This window comes from Perca fluviatilis, chromosome 14, assembly GCF_010015445.1.
Source record: "Perca fluviatilis chromosome 14, GENO_Pfluv_1.0, whole genome shotgun sequence".
Classification (NCBI taxonomy): domain Eukaryota; kingdom Metazoa; phylum Chordata; class Actinopteri; order Perciformes; family Percidae; genus Perca; species Perca fluviatilis.
The window spans coordinates 24561631-24581848 of NC_053125.1; the positions used below are offsets into that span (position 1 = coordinate 24561631).

At 41.6% G+C, this 20218-nt stretch overlaps 2 protein-coding genes and 1 long non-coding RNA gene across 6 annotated transcripts in view; 1 reads left to right on the plus strand and 2 right to left on the minus strand.

Annotated features, from left to right (window-relative positions):
• The window catches only part of LOC120573135, a 563511-nt gene that overhangs the window by 192953 nt on the left and 350340 nt on the right, over positions 1-20218 (minus strand). The window lies entirely within an intron of this gene.
• LOC120573092 (myosin heavy chain, fast skeletal muscle-like) overlaps positions 1-20218 on the plus strand; it is a 697218-nt gene that overhangs the window by 159214 nt on the left and 517786 nt on the right. The window lies entirely within an intron of this gene.
• Positions 1-20218, minus strand: part of col4a5 (collagen, type IV, alpha 5 (Alport syndrome)) — an 89873-nt gene that overhangs the window by 9419 nt on the left and 60236 nt on the right. For 2 of the 4 annotated variants that reach the window (XM_039822542.1, XM_039822541.1), the window contains 16 exons: positions 18355-18522; positions 17104-17193; positions 16266-16412; positions 14785-14883; positions 14575-14664; positions 13211-13350; positions 12460-12586; positions 11181-11360; positions 11033-11083; positions 10256-10441; positions 7695-7703; positions 5461-5469; positions 2682-2815; positions 1284-1356; positions 1086-1157; positions 309-437 (listed from right to left, as the gene is read on the minus strand). In XM_039822542.1, the coding sequence (XP_039678476.1) occupies positions 309-437; positions 1086-1157; positions 1284-1356; positions 2682-2815; positions 5461-5469; positions 7695-7703; positions 10256-10441; positions 11033-11083; positions 11181-11360; positions 12460-12586; positions 13211-13350; positions 14575-14664; positions 14785-14883; positions 16266-16412; positions 17104-17193; positions 18355-18522 (1704 nt within the window). The remainder of the gene's footprint in view (positions 1-308; positions 438-1085; positions 1158-1283; positions 1357-2681; positions 2816-5460; positions 5470-7694; positions 7704-10255; positions 10442-11032; positions 11084-11180; positions 11361-12459; positions 12587-13210; positions 13351-14574; positions 14665-14784; positions 14884-16265; positions 16413-17103; positions 17194-18354; positions 18523-20218) is intronic. The other 2 variants (XM_039822544.1, XM_039822543.1) reach the window with 1 other exon arrangement.

Consider the following 20218-nt stretch of genomic DNA (forward strand, 5'->3'; position numbering starts at 1 on the left):
TTAACAAAAATGAAAAGTAATCACTAAAACCACCATTTGTTTCATTCTTCTCTGACTTAATTATTTTGTCTTCTTAAATGTATCTGTATGAAGCACGTATGTATACAGCAAAATGAAAATCATAAAAATTACATTTAAAAACATCACTGAAACAAATAGGTCCGTCCTATTTCCTTAGGAATCTTCTTTTTCTAGGAAGAACTCAATTAAATGAAAACATAACTATGTATGTAAATGTATTTCTCAATTCTGTTGTAATTCTTCATCACCAACTGTCCCCTGACCTTCATCGGTCCGCATTCACTCACCCGAAAGTCCTTCACGCCCAGGAGGGCCGGGTGGTCCCCGACCACCAGGCTGGCCCTGAACACCAGGGGGTCCTCGCTCTCCCTTCACAAAGATGGGTGTCGGCGCAACGGCGGGGTCGCCAGGAAGGCCTGGAGGTCAAATTTTACAGAGGAAAATAATTAGTCCAAGGTTCTCCCTCATGGGAGCGACAGAAACTAAGTACTATATCTTTAAAGAGCTCATGTTATGCTTTTTTGGCTTTTCCCCCCCTTTCCTTTATTGTGTTATATATCTTTTGTACACGTTATAGGTTTACAAAGTGAAAAAGCCCAAAGTCCGCCCAATGGGACTTACCATCTCCAACAGAAAACACTGTTCACAAACTGCTCCAAACAGCTCTATTGTAGTCCAGCCTTTACTTCTGTGACGAACGTGCGTCACTTTGTAACACACGTTATAATGCTCGATACAATGCTCAAACAGAGCTAGTTAGAGCGGAGGCCCAAAGATCCTAAGTACTGCGCATGTGCGACTCCCAACAAAGATGGAACAGAAGTGAGATGCCTCACTCTGTAGCTAAAACAGAGAGCTCAACACACAGGGTGAAAAGAGGAGCTGCAGCAATGTGCAGTACAACAAAAATATGGTGTTTTTTGAAAATTAAACTATGCAAACCTATTGATATAACCTCTAAATACAATTATGAACCTGAAAATGAGCATAAGATGAGCACTTTAGGACCCTGCGGAAGCCCTGCACTAATCACTGTTAGCGAAAAGGTGAATGTTCCGACCAACCTTGCTCTCCGACTTCGCCAGGATCTCCAGGAAGGCCGCTGCCACCGGGGAGTCCCGGATCTCCCTTTGGCCCTGGGAAAGAAAAAAACACAAATGAAGCACACACACACACTTTGCTTTCGACAAATTGACAAGATCAAAATGCAGGTTTTTTTCCGGAGAAATCGGGAAAACGCAGTTACAGTACTGTGGACTAACCAGGGAATCCAGGAACGCCGGGCAGACCGATGTCTCCCTTCAAACCAGAAGAACCGGGAAGACCAGAGGGACCCTGGGAAGAAAGAAGACCAGACAGTTACACCTCAGTCCAGAGGCGGAAAGAGTACAAAGATATTCTACTTAAATAAAAGTACTATTATTTTGATGAACTTGTACTTAAGTACAAGTACTGGTGTGTGTGTGTGTGTGTGTGTATATATATATATATATATATATATATAAAAAAGACAAATCCAGCAACTGCAATATTTGGGGAAGCACCTAGGGAAGCTTTACTGTCACGCGCTCAGGCTGATGCACTTGCCTTTTCTCCGTTATTAGCGCGGAAACTAATCTTGTTACAGTGGAATCTAACAAACCCCCAACCCAATCAAAATAGGTAGAGTGTGTCATGGCACATCTAAAGCTGGAGAAACTTAAAGGACAAATCCGGCGCAAAATGAACCTAGGGGTTCTGGGATCTGTTTTCAGGCTAATCGAATGTGACCAGTTTTAGCGGAAACCGCTAATTAGCTTATAACGCTAGTCGTCAGGGCACGCAAAAGTAAAAATAAATCACTATTTCTACACCACTAACCAGGCTCAAAATAGCACCACACTTCCACGGTAGCATAATGAGGGTCCCTACATGTACACCGAAGCATTGAGAACTTTGGAAGTGTACAGACAGTTCATAAAAACATTGTTTATAAAGACCGTACCGTTCACGTATACATGCGGCCACCATCTTGGGAAAACAGTCACGACCAGTCGAATGAGGTGTAACCAGTAACCAGTAACATTATGCTACCGTGGAAGTGTGGTGCTACTTTGAGCCTTGTTAGTGGTATAGAAATAGCGATTTCTCAGATTTACCCGTGCCCCGACGACTAGCGTTATAAGCTAATTAGCGGTTTGACCTAAAACTGGTCACATTCGATTAGCATGAACATATCCAAGAGAACGGTCGACTCGGTACACGCGTTATTAAAGGTTCAATTTGTTTATGTTTGTGATTCCATGTTCTTTGGGAAGACACCACCCTGTTTGTATTTCTCTTTTTTTTGAAAATGTCAATAAAAAGATTTGAATAATAATTAAATCTACTCAAGTAAAAAGTAGCTCATTTAAAATGTACTCAGAATAAAAGTTACTTTTTTAACAGTGGTAGTTTACGGCACGCAATTTCTTACTTGCAATCTTTATTATATATATATTTTTTACTCAGTAATGGATGTGATTTAAAATGTAGCAAAGTACAACACTTCAAACAACGTAAACGTAAAAGTACAGATTTTTTTTTTTAAAGTACAGCCCAAAACTACTCAATTACAGTAACGTGAGTAATTGTAAGTCGTTACTTTTCTACCTCTGAATTCAGCAAAAAAGGTATCTTACCGGGAATCCGGGAACGCCGCCATCACCCTTCTGTCCGGGGAAGCCAGGCTGGCCGGGAGCGCCGGGGATTCCCTTCTCTCCCTTAACGCCGCCGCTTCCTGCGGGCCCGCCGGGGCCCTCGGGGCCAGGTGCACCTTTACACGCAGCCGGCAAAAGTCAAAAGGTCAGGTACAGAATGACTACTGATTAACTAACACAATAATGTTTCTTCTCTTTATATTCTCGCCAGGATCAGTTTGGTTGCCATTTATCAAGTCGCAAGTGAGATTTTAGGAGTTTTTTTTTTCTACTGTTAACCCTTGTGATGTCTTCCCGTCGACCATGAAGTTGTTGTTTCAAAATTGAAAATTGAAAATGAACTTTTTGGTTGGATTTGGTGCTTTATTCGACGTTTTTGTCCCTTTTTTCGATGCTTTTAACGCTTTATGAAACGTTTTTCTCAACGCTTCTTTAAATTCGTGGTCAAGAAACCTAATTTATATGACATTTTAGCAATTTCTTTCGTTAAAAAAGCAGAAATTATGAATTATTTGTACTATGAGTTAAGATCAGAGGATGTTGAGTGGATCACAGACTGTCAAAGTTTAGTCAGGTTTTGAAACAATTTAAATATTTTTTTGAAATGCTATAAAATTTCATAAAAGACACAAAATGTAATGGAAATAATTACTATTTTTTTTAAATGTTGTATGGGTTCCGTACAACGGACATCCATGTTATTTTTGGGCAATTTTGTTGGAAAGAAACCCATATTTCTGATGTTAAAAACTTTGAAAACAGGTCAAATTTGACCCGAGGACAACACAAGGGATATGAAACGTTGAGGACATGTAGTGGTTGACATTCTTGGCTTGTTTGACTGGAAAATATGTAATAAACCATATTCTCACTTCATATTTTAAACTGTATAAACGGGAACTAAACTGACCCAGACCGTGTGTTTGTTTCCTTCTTTTTTACAATGCAGCCACTGAAAACAGACTCATGAAATAAACAAATCATATACAGTATATCTCCAGCCTTCACAAATCACCTGCACGTAACAATACTATGTTAAAAGTAACTATTCATAATCATGTGTTAAGTTTTAAAATACAGCAAATATCTTAGATGTCAACTTGACTTCAAACCAAACAAAACTGAAGATTTTCATTACATTTCATTTTTTTTTAAATAACGTATTATAAAAATATAATATTCATTCTGATATAAGTTGGTGTATTGTGTGACGGCATATTAGAGACATTGCAGGTAAAAGAAATAAAAAATTCTGGAGCTGGGGGAGGGGGGGAAGGGGGGGTAATATTCAAAGAAATATTTTTGAGAAAACAAAAAAAAAATGTCAACCTCATCACCACAGATGCCATGTATTACGCCTGCAGTGGATGACCTCATCAAATCATACCTTGAAATTTAATTTTGCAATAAGGAAACACTGATTTCAGCCCGGAATCAACATATTACATCCTGATTTGGATGAGGCGATAGCAATGGACAGAAGCAAAATAATCGCTAGTGACAATCAAATTTGACTTTTATAATCTCAGAGTATATCTACAATATCTAAGTTTTGTTTGTTTTTTAAGATTCTTTTTGGGGCTTTTCCCTTTATTTGAAAGTGAATAGACATGAAAGAGGGAGAGAGATGGGGGACGACACGCAGCAAAGGGCAGCAGGTCGGATTTGAACCCTGCACCACTGCAGGACTCAGCCTACATGGGGCGAACGCTCTTACTGGGTGAGCTAGAGGCCTCCCCTTTTTCTGCTTTTTTACCTAAATGGCCCTAATACGCCGTCTCAGTATTGCTAGGGAACATAAAGTAATGTTGCAAGGCGTCTTGAGCCCTTCATTGACGCATTTTACACATCATTTCAGTTGTCAGTTTGTAGTCAACATTTCTCAGAGGCAAAGCTGAGTTTCTGCCAGTTTGCAAACTAGCTTTATATCCAATATCCAATGAGCAGGGCCACACGGAATCTGCAGATGCAGAATTTCGAGGGGTTTTCCGCAGATTTTAAACAAATTAAAATAATATAAAAATAAACCTCAATGGTTAATACATCACCACCCGCAGATTTTCTTTCGGGATCACCGCTAAAAACAACAACAATCTGCAGATTCTGTTTGGGTCTGCTAATGAGAGCATTTGTTTCCTAAAGAGCAACTTTACCTCAGAGAAACTTTTTTTTCTGTCAAAAATGGAAAAGAAGAAGCAGAAAAAAAACAAAAAAAAAACAACACAATTTTGCTCTCTCAAAAATGGCGAGAAAACATCAGAATGAAAAGTCCTCAGTAACACAATTGGAGTTAAAGTTTGCTTTTATGCAAGAGTTAGGATGATTATGATCAGTCCTGAGTGTCCAGCCGGTCCTGCGGGGTAAAGAGACGGTAAAAAAAAACAACCAAAAAACCTGTAGACATCAACCCATAATCTGATTTGCACTTATTCTCACTCTCTCCATGATGTGTTGCTCCTAATTAAAAACACAATACTAAACAATGTGTAATGATAAACTCAAGAGATCAGGGTTGGGATAAATGCGTCTTCATAACAGTAAGTTGATGTCTTTGAAATTCAATATCTCAAAAGGATTTAACAAAAAAAAAAAAAAAAGTTTAAATTTCAAATTCTACAAATTCAAACTTTTAACAGAGAGCGTTTGAAGTGAATTGACCTCAACGCCGTCATGAGACACATTAAACCGTCGCCCTTCGTTTCCCCCACAGGGCGCACATACCACAGCATGTATCAAAACCATCAAACCACTGGAGTCTAACCTGAAGGACCTAGGTTTCCCAGAATTCCCAGGTAAAGCGGAGCCCAGTTGATGGCACAGGGCAACAACAACGACAACGACAAAAAGAAGAGGAGGTTTAGACAGAAGCAAGCATCAGTACGGGAACACAGTCAGACTTAACAAGATATTTTTTCTGTAACTAGCGAGGACGTATTAACCAAAAAGGCTACTGGACAACTTTGAAAGCTTCGCTGCTGTTTGCTTGTAGTCTCATATATAACTGATATTTATGTAATGGGGAGGATAGCCTACTGACTGTGCAGCTGTAGATTTTAAAAAGTGATGAAGTAGCACCCAACAGTGCTCCCGTATCTCAACGTTTGCACCGAGCTCACTGCTGAGGTTTTGGCTCCCCCTGGAGGTCACATATTAGACCTACTAACTTGTGTTGTGAAATTATTCATTTTCCGTAGACAGACAGACAGACAGACAGACAGACAGACACACACACACACACACACCGAGGACCCAGCTAGTGCACCCTAAGCACGATTAAAAGCATAGTTCAGATATTTTTTTAAAGTGTGGTTGTCTGAGCTATTTATCTATAGTGTGTTAGCTACGGTAGATGGCGGTCGGCACGCGCCCAGTTTGGAGGAGCAGGCAGGAGTACCGACACGGAAGCTAAGCTAATGTCCTGCTGTGGATGGGGGCAGCAGCTAAACACGTTTTAGACACCAAAAACATCTATATCCGTTTAAGTGTACGCTATATTTAGAAGTTTTTCACAGCTTTCCCTTGCTGCCACACAGCCCTTTTACGACTGAAGCCGTTATCGCGCTCTCTTCAAAGCCATTTTACCACGCAGAGCACGGGAGTTGCCGCTGCTGCGATCCGTTAGCTAGTTTGTGTTTTTGTGCGACTTTGGAGAATTCAAACTAACTTCAAAGCCCAGTTCAATCCAAAGATTTATGACGAGACAAAACCGTTTTAGAACGATGCAGGAAAAGCCGTATTGGTCTGAAGCGACCCCGTCTCGGCTCGCCTCCAACCAGCTGATGGTGTCGCTGCGACTGCGAGAGGACGTCACCTGTTCCAACAGCCAATAGAGGAGTCAGCTGGTCAAGTCAGCTACAAACTATAGAAGTAAAATGATCCATAATCCATTTTATTTCTGTGTTACAAACGGTCAACTGGTCGAACCGAAGAGAGTTTCGGACGGAGGCACGGTACGTGGTGGGGCGAGCTAGAGAGAGACTGAAGAGAGCGAGCGGCGATAGAACAACGCCGCGAATCAGAGAAATAAAAAGTTTTTGCTGATTCATCGCTAGAAATGCAACTGTAGCAAGCATCTCATTATCACTAACGTTATCCACATTCATATTTTTTAGACGCAACGAATGATATATCCAGCTACAAAAAAAGCCTGAAAGTCGGAAGTTAGAACCAAAGTACAAAGAGTCTTTGCTATGGAGACGAGACACCGTCTCGTCTCGTTGATGAACCTATAAACTGGCAGGTTGTGGCACAAGTACTTTGGTCTCAGTCGCACTAAAACACAAACTAACTAACCGATGGAGGCAGAAGTAGAGCAATAACTACCATAAAATGACATGGAGTCTGGTGGCTTTGTCATTGTTAGCATGTCGCATTTAGCAATGACAACATTTGTCTCAAAACCACTGCAGACATTTCGCCTTGTTTTTCTACTATGTGACCACCTGGGGGAGAGACTCTCAACAGCGAGTTGGGAGGACATTTTTGAGATTTGTGGAGATACTGACTGCTATAGCAAAAACATTTCAGCTCCAGTGTGTTTAAATCATAACACCATTTCAGTAAACTCCATCAGAACTACAATTCCAGTATGTGACACTAAAAACAAAGATTTAACGTTTCAGGTGGGTTAGTTATATGGTGCTCGAACTGTACGATGCTAAATGCATAGCACATTCTGCTATGTTAGATGGGTATTTTTCATGCTACTTGTGCCAGAAAACGACTGAGTTTTAAACTATTACTGTGTGATTTATTATTATTATTATCATAAAACTATTTATTATTTGTTAAAGGTGCTTACTTGTTAAAAGGTGCATTAAACTACCATCAGTGTGCATAGAAAGTGAAAGAAGACAGTCATTAGAAGAAGAAATAAAGAGCGAGAAAAGAGAAAAATACAGCGATTTCCCAGTAGAAATGTGTTCCCTTTAGATCAGAGGGTGGGGTTAAACTGTAAGGAGCGTGCAGGAGACGTCTGGACGCCGTTGGTCTGACCTGCGGGACCTGCGGTGGCCGGATGCACGTGTCATCACATGAGGAGGCGGGGCCACACCGCAGTGGGTGGGGCCAAGCCACCGGAAACACAGGGGGTTAAATGTCACAGCTCCATTTTGTCACCCTGATGCGCTATCATGGAACCCACTGCCGTTCTAGGCGAGATCCGCCCGTAGAAAGACATTTAATAGCATTCGTGCGCTACGATTGGCCAGGCGTCCACGCTTGTGCGAGGTAACGGAACCAGATTTGTTACGGACCTATCCACTGGCCAACCGGCTATCCTAACCTTAACTACTCAACGTCAATGCCTTACCTCAACCAATCGGGCGGCCGTAGGGCGGGTCTTCCCTACAACTGCAGTGGGATCCATTAAAACGCCACCCTGACACCCACAAAAACACTTTGTACTAGCCTAACACAGTGCTGGTGTGAACATTTGCGTACAGAATCTTCAGATGGACCGGACAAAAAGTTATCAAAATAATTTTGCAATGTTGTACTGATTGTTCAAATGGGCGTGGCCTATTATATCCCCCCCAAAAAATGCTTTAATGATTTAAGAATGAATGTAAAAAAAAAATGTATGTAAATGTGAAATTTGCATTTTCAATTACAGTTTGTATTTTTTAAGTTTACCGTGTGAATGCTGCTAAGTTGTAGTGATGTGAACGTGGAGTAAATTCATAGACACACTAGACATTGAGAATTGCACCCGGTTATTGCATGTAAACTTTTCCAAATTTGGTGATTTTGATGATAAACTAAAGGATGAGGACTTTATTCATGGATTGACCAATGCATCCTACTACTTAATCCTAAAAGCCCATTTGATTAGGTTTATATTGCTTTGTCACAAAACTGAAAACAGGGCATTTTTTCCTTTCAATTGTGTTTTCACACAGAATGGCAATAATATAAAAGTTTATTTTATTTTCACTCAAAACCACTGCACTGGATGCTTTGTACCCCCCCCCCCCCCCCCCCCCCCCCCCCCCCCCTTTTTTTTTCCCCTTTTTTTTTTCTTTTTTCTCAGTTTTGTCTGGGGACAAACAGTGTCCATGCAGATGAATGATTGGTGGGACGAAAAACACGAGACAGCAAAGCCTGACGCAAACCCAAACACTCCCAACTGGACTCTTATTGTTTAAGGTAATAAGAGCTAGCCACATCAGTACCAATATTATTACCCTTAATAAGTCACGTTTAAAAAGGCCCCGAAAGCCTGTTTTCTTAATCATCTTCTTACTATAACCAATTGTTTGTAATTTCACAGAGTTGAATTTATTTCTGCATTTTTTTGTTAGGTTTGCTCAATTATGTAAAAAATTAACACAATATCATATTGACTTTAACAAAAATCTTTAACAATGGATTTTCGTGAACTTTAAATATATAATTCAGCAGCAAAAAAAACAAATGAAAAAACGTAAAGAAATGAGAAAAATAATATATAAGTATATACACATTTGTTGTTTGCTTATGTTGCCTGACGAAGCTGATTAGCGGAGTTTTTGAGCCTAAAGCATTTCAGTTTTTTCTTTTAGTATTGTATTTAGTCGTTAAATATGTAAGGTTTTGGAGAAATGCTGAAAATTTGAAACCAGGTTTCCAGGGGCTTCTGTGTACTGGATCCCATTAAATTCAATAAAGAAAAACTATCTCAAACTCCGTTTTGAAGACGCGAGTCGAGAGTTTCTTTGAGTTTGTCTCCGGCTCAGCTGTTTCACACCAACATTTCTTCAGAATGATCTGACACGACCACAAACACTGGACACACACACACACACACACACACACACACACACACACACACACACACACACACACACACACACACACACACACACACACACACACACACACACACACACACACACAGACACACACTTTACAGGACTTCAGGGCTGTGGAGAGACGGATAGATTACAGCTCCCCCCCCCATCGTGGGTTCAGGAGTCGAGGGCAAGGGTGTGAGGGAGACATGAGGACGGATGGATGGATTGGTGGATAAAAGACAAAACAACTGGATGATCTTGAGACAACAGAGTGCCATAAACACAACATGCTCGTTTTTGGGGGTGATTGGTGATTGGAGGAGCACCCCCGACATTTCCTCATCCGTGCTCAGTGTTGTTGACAATGATTGTTGACAATGTGGTGCTCAAACAGTGACTCTTTTTTTTCCCCCGCCGGTGGTGGGCGCCCCCATGCAAATCAACCGACATGGAGATGAAAGCATTCACATTTAAAGTGCACGTTTTCTGCCGTTTTTGCTGTCTGGTTTTCGCTGAATGAGCCTGATTCATTCAGCAGTGCTGGTTTTTGTTCTTTAGTTTGAGTAAATCATTTCTGATGTCCCCAATTATATTGCTCATTGCAATTATTTCTGAGACAATTATATTGTGCGGTCAAATTTGGAATTGTTCCAGCTCTAGCTGTAGGTGAGCATAACACACCACCACTCACTCTTACGTGTGACAGGGTTTATCAGAAAACCAGGCAGCACTTTTCTGGCAGTACGTGTGGTGACGAAATACCACATCAAAAAGGTGCTTTACCCGCTCGTCCGGGAGGCCCAGGGGGTCCTTGTGCTCCTTTGGGGCCCAGCAGAGCCTGACCCGGGGACCCAGGAGGGCCGAGGTTGCCGGGAGGACCAGGGGAGCCGGGGTAACCGATCTCGCCTTTGGAGCCGGGGAAACCAGGACTGCCAGAGGTGCCGGGGAGACCGGGGTCTCCCTTTGAGCCTGGGTGAGAGAGAGACAGATACAGTAGAGATTGTTATATCAGTGCAGCGACAATAATCAGGACAAAGTAGCCTCTTACATAAAGGGGAGGGTTACCAGTGGTGGAGGAAGTACTAGTAAAAGTATTAATACCACACTGTAAAAATACTCGGGTACAAGTAAAGGTCCTGCATTGAAAATGTTACTTATGTAAAAGTATGTAAGTATCATCAGGAAAATGTACTTAACCCTCCAGAATTAAAAGTAAAAGTGCTCAATGAAGAAAAATCCTCCCATTTTAGAAAGTGAAAAGGATCCAACCAGTAGTGTGTTTAATGGTCTAATCATTTATATCATTTATCTAGTTATATTGTTGGCTAGTTTCATTTACAGTCCCTCCAGAAAAACGCGATTATGCAATCGCATAATTCAATGCATAATCAGCCAAAGTCCGCATATTTATCTAAAATATGCGGGGCTTGCATGATTTCATGATCTCCGCATTTTCGTTGCAAAACGAATGAAATATCTTTAGCAGAAGTCGTTTCAATTAGCAAATGCACCTGCGCCCATCTGTGCGTGCTGATCTTTCCAGCACTGATAGTAACTCACCTGGCAACCCTGGAAGCCCTGGAGCACCAGGTCCGCCGTAACCAGGAAGCCCTGGAGTAGACGGGGAATCACAAATGGATCAAATCAAAACCAAAACGTGGAAATCTTGAATTTAGTCATCTTTTTACAGAGCGTGTTGGTGACTTACCGGGATCTCCTTTGATTCCAGCCGGTCCTGGGATCCCGTCCCGACCTGCCTGACCTTTGTCGCCTGGCAACCCTGGTCCTCCTGGTCGGCCGGACTCTCCTGGTCTGCCGGGGGCTCCGGTGAGACCCGGTGCACCGGGCCCTCCGTCGAGACCCTTGGGACCGGGAATGCCCGGAGGTCCTGAGTGGAGAAGATGGACAAACGCATCAGCTTTGTTTCAGCTCGCAGCTGCTTGTCAACGCGACTGTAAGTCGACACTGATCGCACAATTATTTAAAAGGTACAATATGTAACATTTCTGCATTAAAATGTCTTTAAAAAATGGCTACACCTATGTCATATGTTCTGTTGAGTTGTGTACTTAAATTATTCTAAATGTTTCCAACAACGTTCAAACCCAGAGAAACCTGTCATTTTATGTTAAGTTAAGTGTTAAGTTTATGTTGTCTTCACGTCGACCATGCAACTCTTTGTTTTTTCTGGGTCAAAATTTAAAAATATAACTTTTTTTCGACACTTTTGTCACTTTTTCCGACGTTTCTGAAGCTTTTCCGATGTTTTTGTCGATTTTTTGCACTTTAGTTTAAGTTTTTGTGTTTTTTTCCCCCACGTTTTGGATGCTTTTTCCAGTCACTTATTTCAACGTTCTTTTAACAATTTTTTTTCAAACACGGGCTTGGGGTTGCACTCTGGGTTGCACAGTAAATGAGCGGTCAGGTGATGCGTTTCGATTAGCGCTAAAATGCATGCTGAGGAGGTGAAACGGAGGCTGGCCTCTGGAGGACTTATTTTATTTCTTTGTTGCAACTTCCAAGTGGCCTCTAGCCTCCGTTAGTCATGAATAAATTAAGTTAAAAAATGTATAAAGGACTCATTCTTGACAAAAGGCAAAAGAGCGGTGTGCGTGCGCACATTTGAATAATGTCGGGCTGTAAACGGGTTCGGGCTTTTAAAAAGCTGTCGATCAAAATGTACTTGTCGGGCTCGGGCCTCGTCGGGCCTAACTTTTAAGACCCGATTACAGCTCAATTCAGCTTCTAGAACGCTGCAGACCGGCGCGTTGCAAGTCGCTGCAAGTTTCAACTCGTCTCGTCGCGAGTCTTTGGTCTGAACTAGGCTTATATTAGATCTTGGTAGAAGCACGCTGCGTGCTTAATGGCTCACTGACGCTTATGAGATTTGCTCCTTATTGAAGGTATTGAAATGTGACACTTTTCAATACTCGATACTAAGGAGGCAATTCGGTCTGTGTCTAAAAAGTATTGAACCTCCGACTCACCTTGTAGTCCTGGGATTCCGCCGTCGCCTTTGGGACCAGGCCCTCCTGGTAACCCTGGGAGACCGGGGGATCCTGCAGTTCCTTTAAGTCCTGGACTTCCTGGGAAACCTGGCTGACCTGGGTCACCCTTTTGAAAGACAGAAAAAAATAAGGTGTGAAGCTAAAATTTTTCCCTTTGATAGGCCTGTGACAATGGCCCTTTGTGCTGCAACACACCAAAAAGGAAAAACAATGTCTATTCAGCGTTACAAACAAAATGTTTAATACGTCCGAAAAGGAGAGGGATGAAGTTATGGTCATTAAAGAAGAAAAAACAATGTTTTATGATGGATGGGTGGTGATGGCGCAGTGGATATGACACATGCCTTTGGTGTGGGAGATCTGCGTTCAATTCCCACTGTGATACATCCACTAATGTGTCCCTGAGCAAGACACTTAACCCCAACAGCACATATAGCAATTGTAAGATGTTTTGGAAATGACATGTAATGTAATAAAGGGGCGTGGTTTACGTCATAGGCTGTGTACTTGAATTATTACATTATCTGGGTCACATAACATCGATGTAACCAAAAGATGGATCCTGGGATTCATTCAGAACTTTAATTTGTTTAAAATAAGTAATACATAAATAAATATTTTTAGATTTGACTGAAAGAGACAATTATAATGGTAATCGCCATTATTTCCAGCTCTACACTTTGAAGCTTTTCTGAAGTAAGACATGTCAGTGTTTGAGTCCTGTCTGTACCTTGGGTCCGGACTGTCCGGGTGGTCCGACTCCAGCAGAGCCTGGTTCACCTTTGGCTCCAGGGAAACCGGGTCCTCCTGGCTGTCCCGGGGATCCGGGCCGACCTGACTGACCTGGTAGACCCTTCTGCCCTGACGGTCCTGTGACGTCATCAAAGCGTGACATCAGCATTTATGAAAAAAGAAAGCTCTGCCTTTTTAGTACCACGAGTTTACAGACACGTCTCTGCTGATTGGGTATCACCTGGGACACGAGAGACACGTCCACCAACCGAGAGAAAACATATCTCAAAGCCGTTGGACACGGTTTCACACCGTTACGAGGAAACTTCGTTCAATCAAGAAACTGTTCTGAGGTGGAACGTGCCCCAGGTGTTGGTGAAATTTAGGAACAGCTTTCAGGTGACATTTACACTGCTACGTTTTCATGTTTAAGTGGTTTTGAGACAAAAACGATCCCCGTCCACACAGCGAGTTTTCGCTCCAGTAGCAGAACACGTCTGACATCACATATCACATGACCATTCACACACACTGGGCATGTGCGTGCCGGCGGCGCTTTAAATGAACTTTTTTGATCACCAGCCAACATGGCTAGTAGGTGTTTAAAAGTAACCAGCCAATCAGATTTGCCACTAGCCACGTTTGTTTGTTTGTTTTCTGACTGACTTTAATTTCGGCTTCTCTGGTTTGTTTGGCTCGGTTACTGTTTGTCTTCTCCGTTTTCAGCGGAGCTCGTCAACGATACCACGTGCACTTGGCACGTAGCCAACGGGTGTCTGACGCGTCAGGACTTAGTGTTAATGGGAAAACGTATGATTAGTTCTACAAGCACTGTTGCCAGATAAAGATTACGTTTCCAAGCCAAAGACGTACAAAAACGCCTACGATTTGTTTGCGGTAAACAGACCAATCTGGCAACACCGACTTGTCGCAATGTTGCTGCAGCCGGCCGACTCAAACAAACGCTTCGCTTCATTCTGCGTGCCGGTGTAAACAGGAAACAGATTGTCTGACGTTACTCAGCGGTTCAAAGTCATGGCTGTATAAGTTGAAAATACAGAAAACAAAAGAACAACAAGGGTGAAAAGTAAGAGCAGGGATTCATTAGCTTGGAGCGACGACGAGGTGGAACTGTTACTGAAAGGTTTGTAAGCCCACCGTACCGATGAGACCGACCGACGAGCGTCGTCGTATCCAAAGGTCTCCGTTTGTGTCCGTCCAGACTCCAAAGCAACCTCTGAGTTTTCAAACCACAAACGGGGGCAGCAGTGTTTCCAAAGGTCTCCCTTTTTTAAAGCAAAACATTGTTGTGTGAATGTAGCTTCAGTAGACCAAGAATCCACTATTCAAGTTCAAACCCACCTGGAAATCCCATTTCTCCCATTGCGCCTTTTGTTCCTGAAAGCCCAGGAGCCCCGGGGCCTCCTGGGATGCCAGGATCTCCTTTGGGACCTGCAGCACAGCGGAAACAGCCAGTTAGGAATCCCTTCGCACAAGTAAGCGTGTATTCAGGTATGCGGGCATCTGTGTGTGTGTGTGTGTGTGTGTGTGTGTGTGTGTGTGTGTTGGTACCTGGTGATCCGGGGAGTCCGGGGCGTCCGTCTGATCCTGGCAGCCCGGGGTCACCGGGGAGACCGGCAACGCCTTTCTGACCTGAAAAACCTGGTGCACCTGTAGAACACATGCATTGTGTTATTTCATTATACAGCCGGTAGTTACTGAATACTTTATGTATACTATACTTTATCTGCCCATTGCACATACTATACATGTAAATATTTTTTGCATTCTGCACTCAACCAATTCAGCCTCCTTTTTTCTTATACGAAACAGCTATTTTGCGTATATTTCTTTCTGTAGTTGTTGTTTATTTCTTCTTAATGTTTAATATGTTTGTTTGTGTATGTATGCACCATTTGATTGAGATCTGTACTTTTGAGCAAAATTGAAATTTTAAGCGTCAAACACTTCTTTCTGCTTTCTGGTGAATTTTTCTGCATCAAGTTATGGTGCTTATGTCTTTATTTATGTAAAGGAAATTATAATAGGTTTTTGAGGGGGGTTCCACTGGCCAGTTTTAAAAATGGGGGTTGTAGTAGAACTGGGCAATATATCGATATTATATCGATATCGTGATATGAGATTAGATATCGTCTTAGATTTTGAATATCGTAATATGGCATATATGTTGTCTTTTCCTGGTTCTAAAGGCTGCATTACAATAGAGTGATGTTATTTTCTGAACTTACCACACTGTGGTAACTGTTCTATTATTTGCCTATACCCACTTAGTCGTTATATCCACATTACTGATGATTATTTATCAAAAATCTAATTTTGTGAAAGCACCAATAGTCAACACTACAATATCATCTCTGTATCGATATATTTGGTCAAAAATATTGTGATATTTGATTTTCTCCCCCAGTCCTAGGTTGTAGTATATATCCTTGGCACTGTGATGCATGTATTTTCCATTTCCTTCCGCTTTCTTTGTGTTGTAATTCTAAACTCCGGTGGATTTCTGAGGACTATGGTTAACTGCTCCTCAGATCTCTGCAGGGTAAATCCAGACACCTAGCTAGACTATCTGTCCAATCTGAGTTTTCTCTCATACAACTATTTTGCAGCGGCTCTGTGCGGAGTTTAGCGCCGCCCGTGACGATTGTGATTGGTTTAAAGAAATGCCAATAAACCAGAGCACATTTTCCTCCCATCCCTGAATGCGTGTGTGGAGTAGCCAGACCCTCCTTCAGCGTGCTTTGGAGGAGGGTCTGGCAAAGCAAGACCAGGGGGGGTTGTAACCCCCCACCCCACCCTGTAAAATACGCCTTTGATAGAAGATACAGCTGTACATCTCTGAAAATGACCATGCCAGTTTTTTCCCCCTAGCCAAAATTTTGTCTAACTTTGGAGCGTTATTTAGCCTGACATTGGAGCCTCTTTAAAGATCGATCTCTGGAACTTAATAAATCAATACCGGATCATTCAAATGAAGATTGATTTGAAACGGAAAATCAACGTTTAAAAAATAGCTATATTTTTGACCGTACCTGATAGTCCAGGTTCTCCTTTGGCTCCCTTTATTTGCTCTGGCACCTGGCTGCTTCCTGGGGGTCCCTGGAGGCCGGGTTCTCCTCTCTCTCCTTTACCACCGGGGCCGCCGGGTCCACCGTCTCGGCCCGGGAATCCAGGTTCACCTGGAGAGAAGAAACGGGAGAATCAGAGAAGTTTAGCGGCCGTCAGCGAAGTACTTTGTTTCTTGATTCTCTTTAAAAGCTTTCATTAACTGCTTTTACGTTTCCTTTTTTTTAATATCAACAACATAAATTACAAAACAATACATTTAGTTGTGGCTGCAACTAACGATGATTTTCATGGTTGACTAATCTGTCGATTGTTCTCTGGATTAACAGATTAGTCGTTTGGTCTTTAAAATCCTCAAATGTCTTGTTTTGTCCACAACTCAAAGATATTCAGTTTACTGTCACAGAGGGGAGAAGAAACTAGAAAATATTCACATTTAACAAGCTGGAACCAGAGAATTTTAACTTTTTTTTCATAAAAAATGTCTTAAACCGATTAATCGATTTTCAAAATAGTTGTAGATTAATTCAATAGTTGACAACTAATGGATTCATCTTTGCATCTCTACATTTACTTAAATAATGAATCATGAATGTATCCTTTAAAATGCTTTCTCATGGAATTAAAAACCTAAACATGTGTTTACAAATGTTAAAAAGTGAGTAAAAACTTGCGTCAGCTTTTTTCCATTACCATTTTCTTGTATTAAAAATACTACAGAAATAAAATAATACAAAGTGGGGAACATAACTTGGGACCCACTGTATGTGACGTGTGCTGTATGTAAGAGTTATGAGTGAACACCTTTAGGTCCGGGACCGCCAGGTCCTCCTGTTCTTCCTGATTCTCCAGAAGGTCCTGGAGATCCCATGGGGCCCATGTCTCCTTTAAGACCTGCAGCCAGTCGGACGATACAGAGGAGAGAGGGAAGTTAGAGCAGAAAATGAACAAAAAAATGACATGTTCAATTACGATGACCGGTCATACTGTCGGTCATATCTTAGTCTGGAACGACGACACTTCATTTCCAAGATAATCGCCGCCGGATATTTCGGGCGAAGTGTTGCCGTTGTCTAAGGGAAACAACAACAACTTTGAGCTAGCAAGCTACATGCTGAAAATTTGCAAGTTTTGGAGAAAATTTGGATGGTGCAACAAGTCAGGCCTGCTTGGTTCTTTTGGGGAGTGATTGTAAAGATTTACAAAGAATATGTTTTCCTCTCTGACTGGGACGTTTTGTGACCGATTCGTGGGATTGCTGTGGACGAAGTACACACAGCGATATACTGAGCTAATGAGGTTTAACCATGTATTTAATATTGTAGTGTAATATTGTGGTGTTTTCTTTTGCGGGGTGCAAACGTTCCACCAAAACAAGGTCCTTCCTGAGACTATTTTGTAGGGCCACCGTCCGGAGCTTAGCGGCGCCCAAGACAATTCTGATTGATTTAACCCTCCTGTTGTTCTTGGGTCAAATTTGACCCGTTTACAAAAACTTTCCATATTTTAGAACTATGACAAAAGAATGTTGAAAAAAGTGGCAAATGTTGGAAAAAGCTACAAAAACGCAGGGGAAAAAAATGGACAAAAACATAATTTTTTTTTAAACGCTGAAAAAAGTGACCAAAAAGAAAAATCGGCAAAAAACAACATCAAAAACATCGCCAAAGGTGACAAAAACTTAACAAAAAAGTGACAAAAAAATAATAAAAAACAAACGCCACAAAAGTGACTAATAAATTGGAATAAAATCGACAAAAACGTCAAGAAAAGTGTAGAAAAATAACAACAAAATGTTGAAACGTCGACCCAAAAAAACATAAAGTAGCATGGTCGACAGGAAGACAACACAAGGGTTAAGGAAATGACATCAACCCACAGCGGTTTTTTTTTAACTGCTAGTTAACCAAAACTTGGTTAGCCAATTAGCCATGACTAAAGATGATACTGAGGTTTTCTGTCTATATCATCACAAAGCCAGTAGGCCTGTGGCATTTACAGTTGGCTACTGAGTCCCGATGACCGTAGAATAATCATGTTAGCAGTAGTTTTTACCTGGCAGTCCAGGCAGGCCGTCCCGTCCAGGTCCTCCAGGGGGTCCTGGAGTTCCAATTGGTCCTGGGGAACCTGGGAAACCGGGACTCCCTCTGTCTCCTGGCAGACCTGGAATATCTAGACCTGGAGGGCCGGGGTCTCCCTTCTCTCCGTTTGATCCAGGGAATCCTGTTTAATGTAGTTTAGTTGAGTTTACACATAAACAAATACTACACAGATTAATATACACATAATCAATAAAAGATGTGATGGAGAGATGAAAAGAAAAAAAAAAAAAACAATCTGGACACTCTCCAATGCATACGCCAATTAAAATAGAAAGAAACTAAAATACTGAAAAGAAAGAGAACAAAAAAGAAGACAAAACTAAAATGAAACACAAAATCTTAACAACAGAATAAATTCAAAAGGTAAAATAATATTAGGAGTTACATGGGTTGTTTACAAAGACATTCCATCCTGCAATGATGATATCAAGATTATATTGTCTGGATATAGAAACTGAATGCAATCTGGGCGTTATTCCCCCCCGGTGATGAGCCCACAACTAAATAATATAGGAACAACAATAGTTAAATCTGGTCTTAACACACATATGCCCAATGCAGTCAAGATGTAATCAATCGTGTGTGTTTGCAGTAGACAAAGCAGCGGATCATTAAAACCAAAAAGGTATTCACACAAAATAAGTCTTAATACCTCAAATACTGTGCATTTTAAAGGCCCCATATTGTAAGAAAGTGAGATATCCATTTATTCTGAATTGCACACGGGCCGTATTCAGGGTTGTGGCTAGAAGGGATACAGCCGCGGCGCTTAGCCGAGAAAAAGCGCCGACGACAGTCAGGTTTATGTCATGGTTGTGTGTGTTCCAGTTTCCCGTTTTATTTGTAGTCTTTTTTTCTCCCATGTCAAGTCTTGGTTTACTTCCTGCCTTGTGTTTTCCCGCCTTTGTGATTGTCTGCCCCACCCTGATGTGTTTCACCTGTTCCTGAGCCCTCATGTCACCTGTCCCTTCGTTCACCTCATTACCTTGTGTATTTCGTCTGTGTCGTCTTTGACTATTGTCAGATCATTGTATTGTGTTATTGTGTGGAGTCTACCCCTTTGTCTCGGGGTCTTTTTTTTGGGATTCCTGTTCTTTTGGCTTCGTTGGCGTTTTGGAACTGTTTTTGCCTGCTGCCTTCGGGACTCCTTTTTGTTGTATTGCGGTTTTTTATTTTATTAAATCATCAAGCTCACCACTGCCCTGCTGTCTCTGCATTTGGGTCCGCCTATTCTCTGAAACCTGTTACAGTCCAGGCACCAAAACGACTAGTTAAGTTTAGAAAAAGGATCGTGGTTTGGATTTAAACGCTGCCGAGAAAAACGAACACGCGTTTCCTGGGAGAAAGTATTAAAAATAGCAATATCCCCCTACAGTTGTATCCTCCAGTTACGGTATTCATAATTTATTATATTTTTTTGCACTCTTTTGTACAGTATCTACGTTTTTTGGTCTTATTTTATTCTAATTTATTTACCTTGTATAATCTTTTTCTATTTTAGTCGGTGTGCTTTGCCCTTAACTCTTTTTACTTTACTCAAAGAGCCTGCACAATAATTCCTATGTGCCTGGACTGTTTGGTGTATGCCCAAATGGCAAATAAAAATCTTAAAACTCGAAAATGATATCTTTCTATTATGTTTGCGAGATTTTGCATCACTTACGGCTGTAGCTGTATCCGTTCCAGCCGCAACCTTATTCACAAACGGTGCCTTTAAACAAGGAAGACCCGGAAACGCTGACCAATCAGAGCAGACTGGGCTTTTTGAGGAGGGGTTCTTAAAGAGACAGGTGCGAAAACGGAGCGTTCCAGACAGA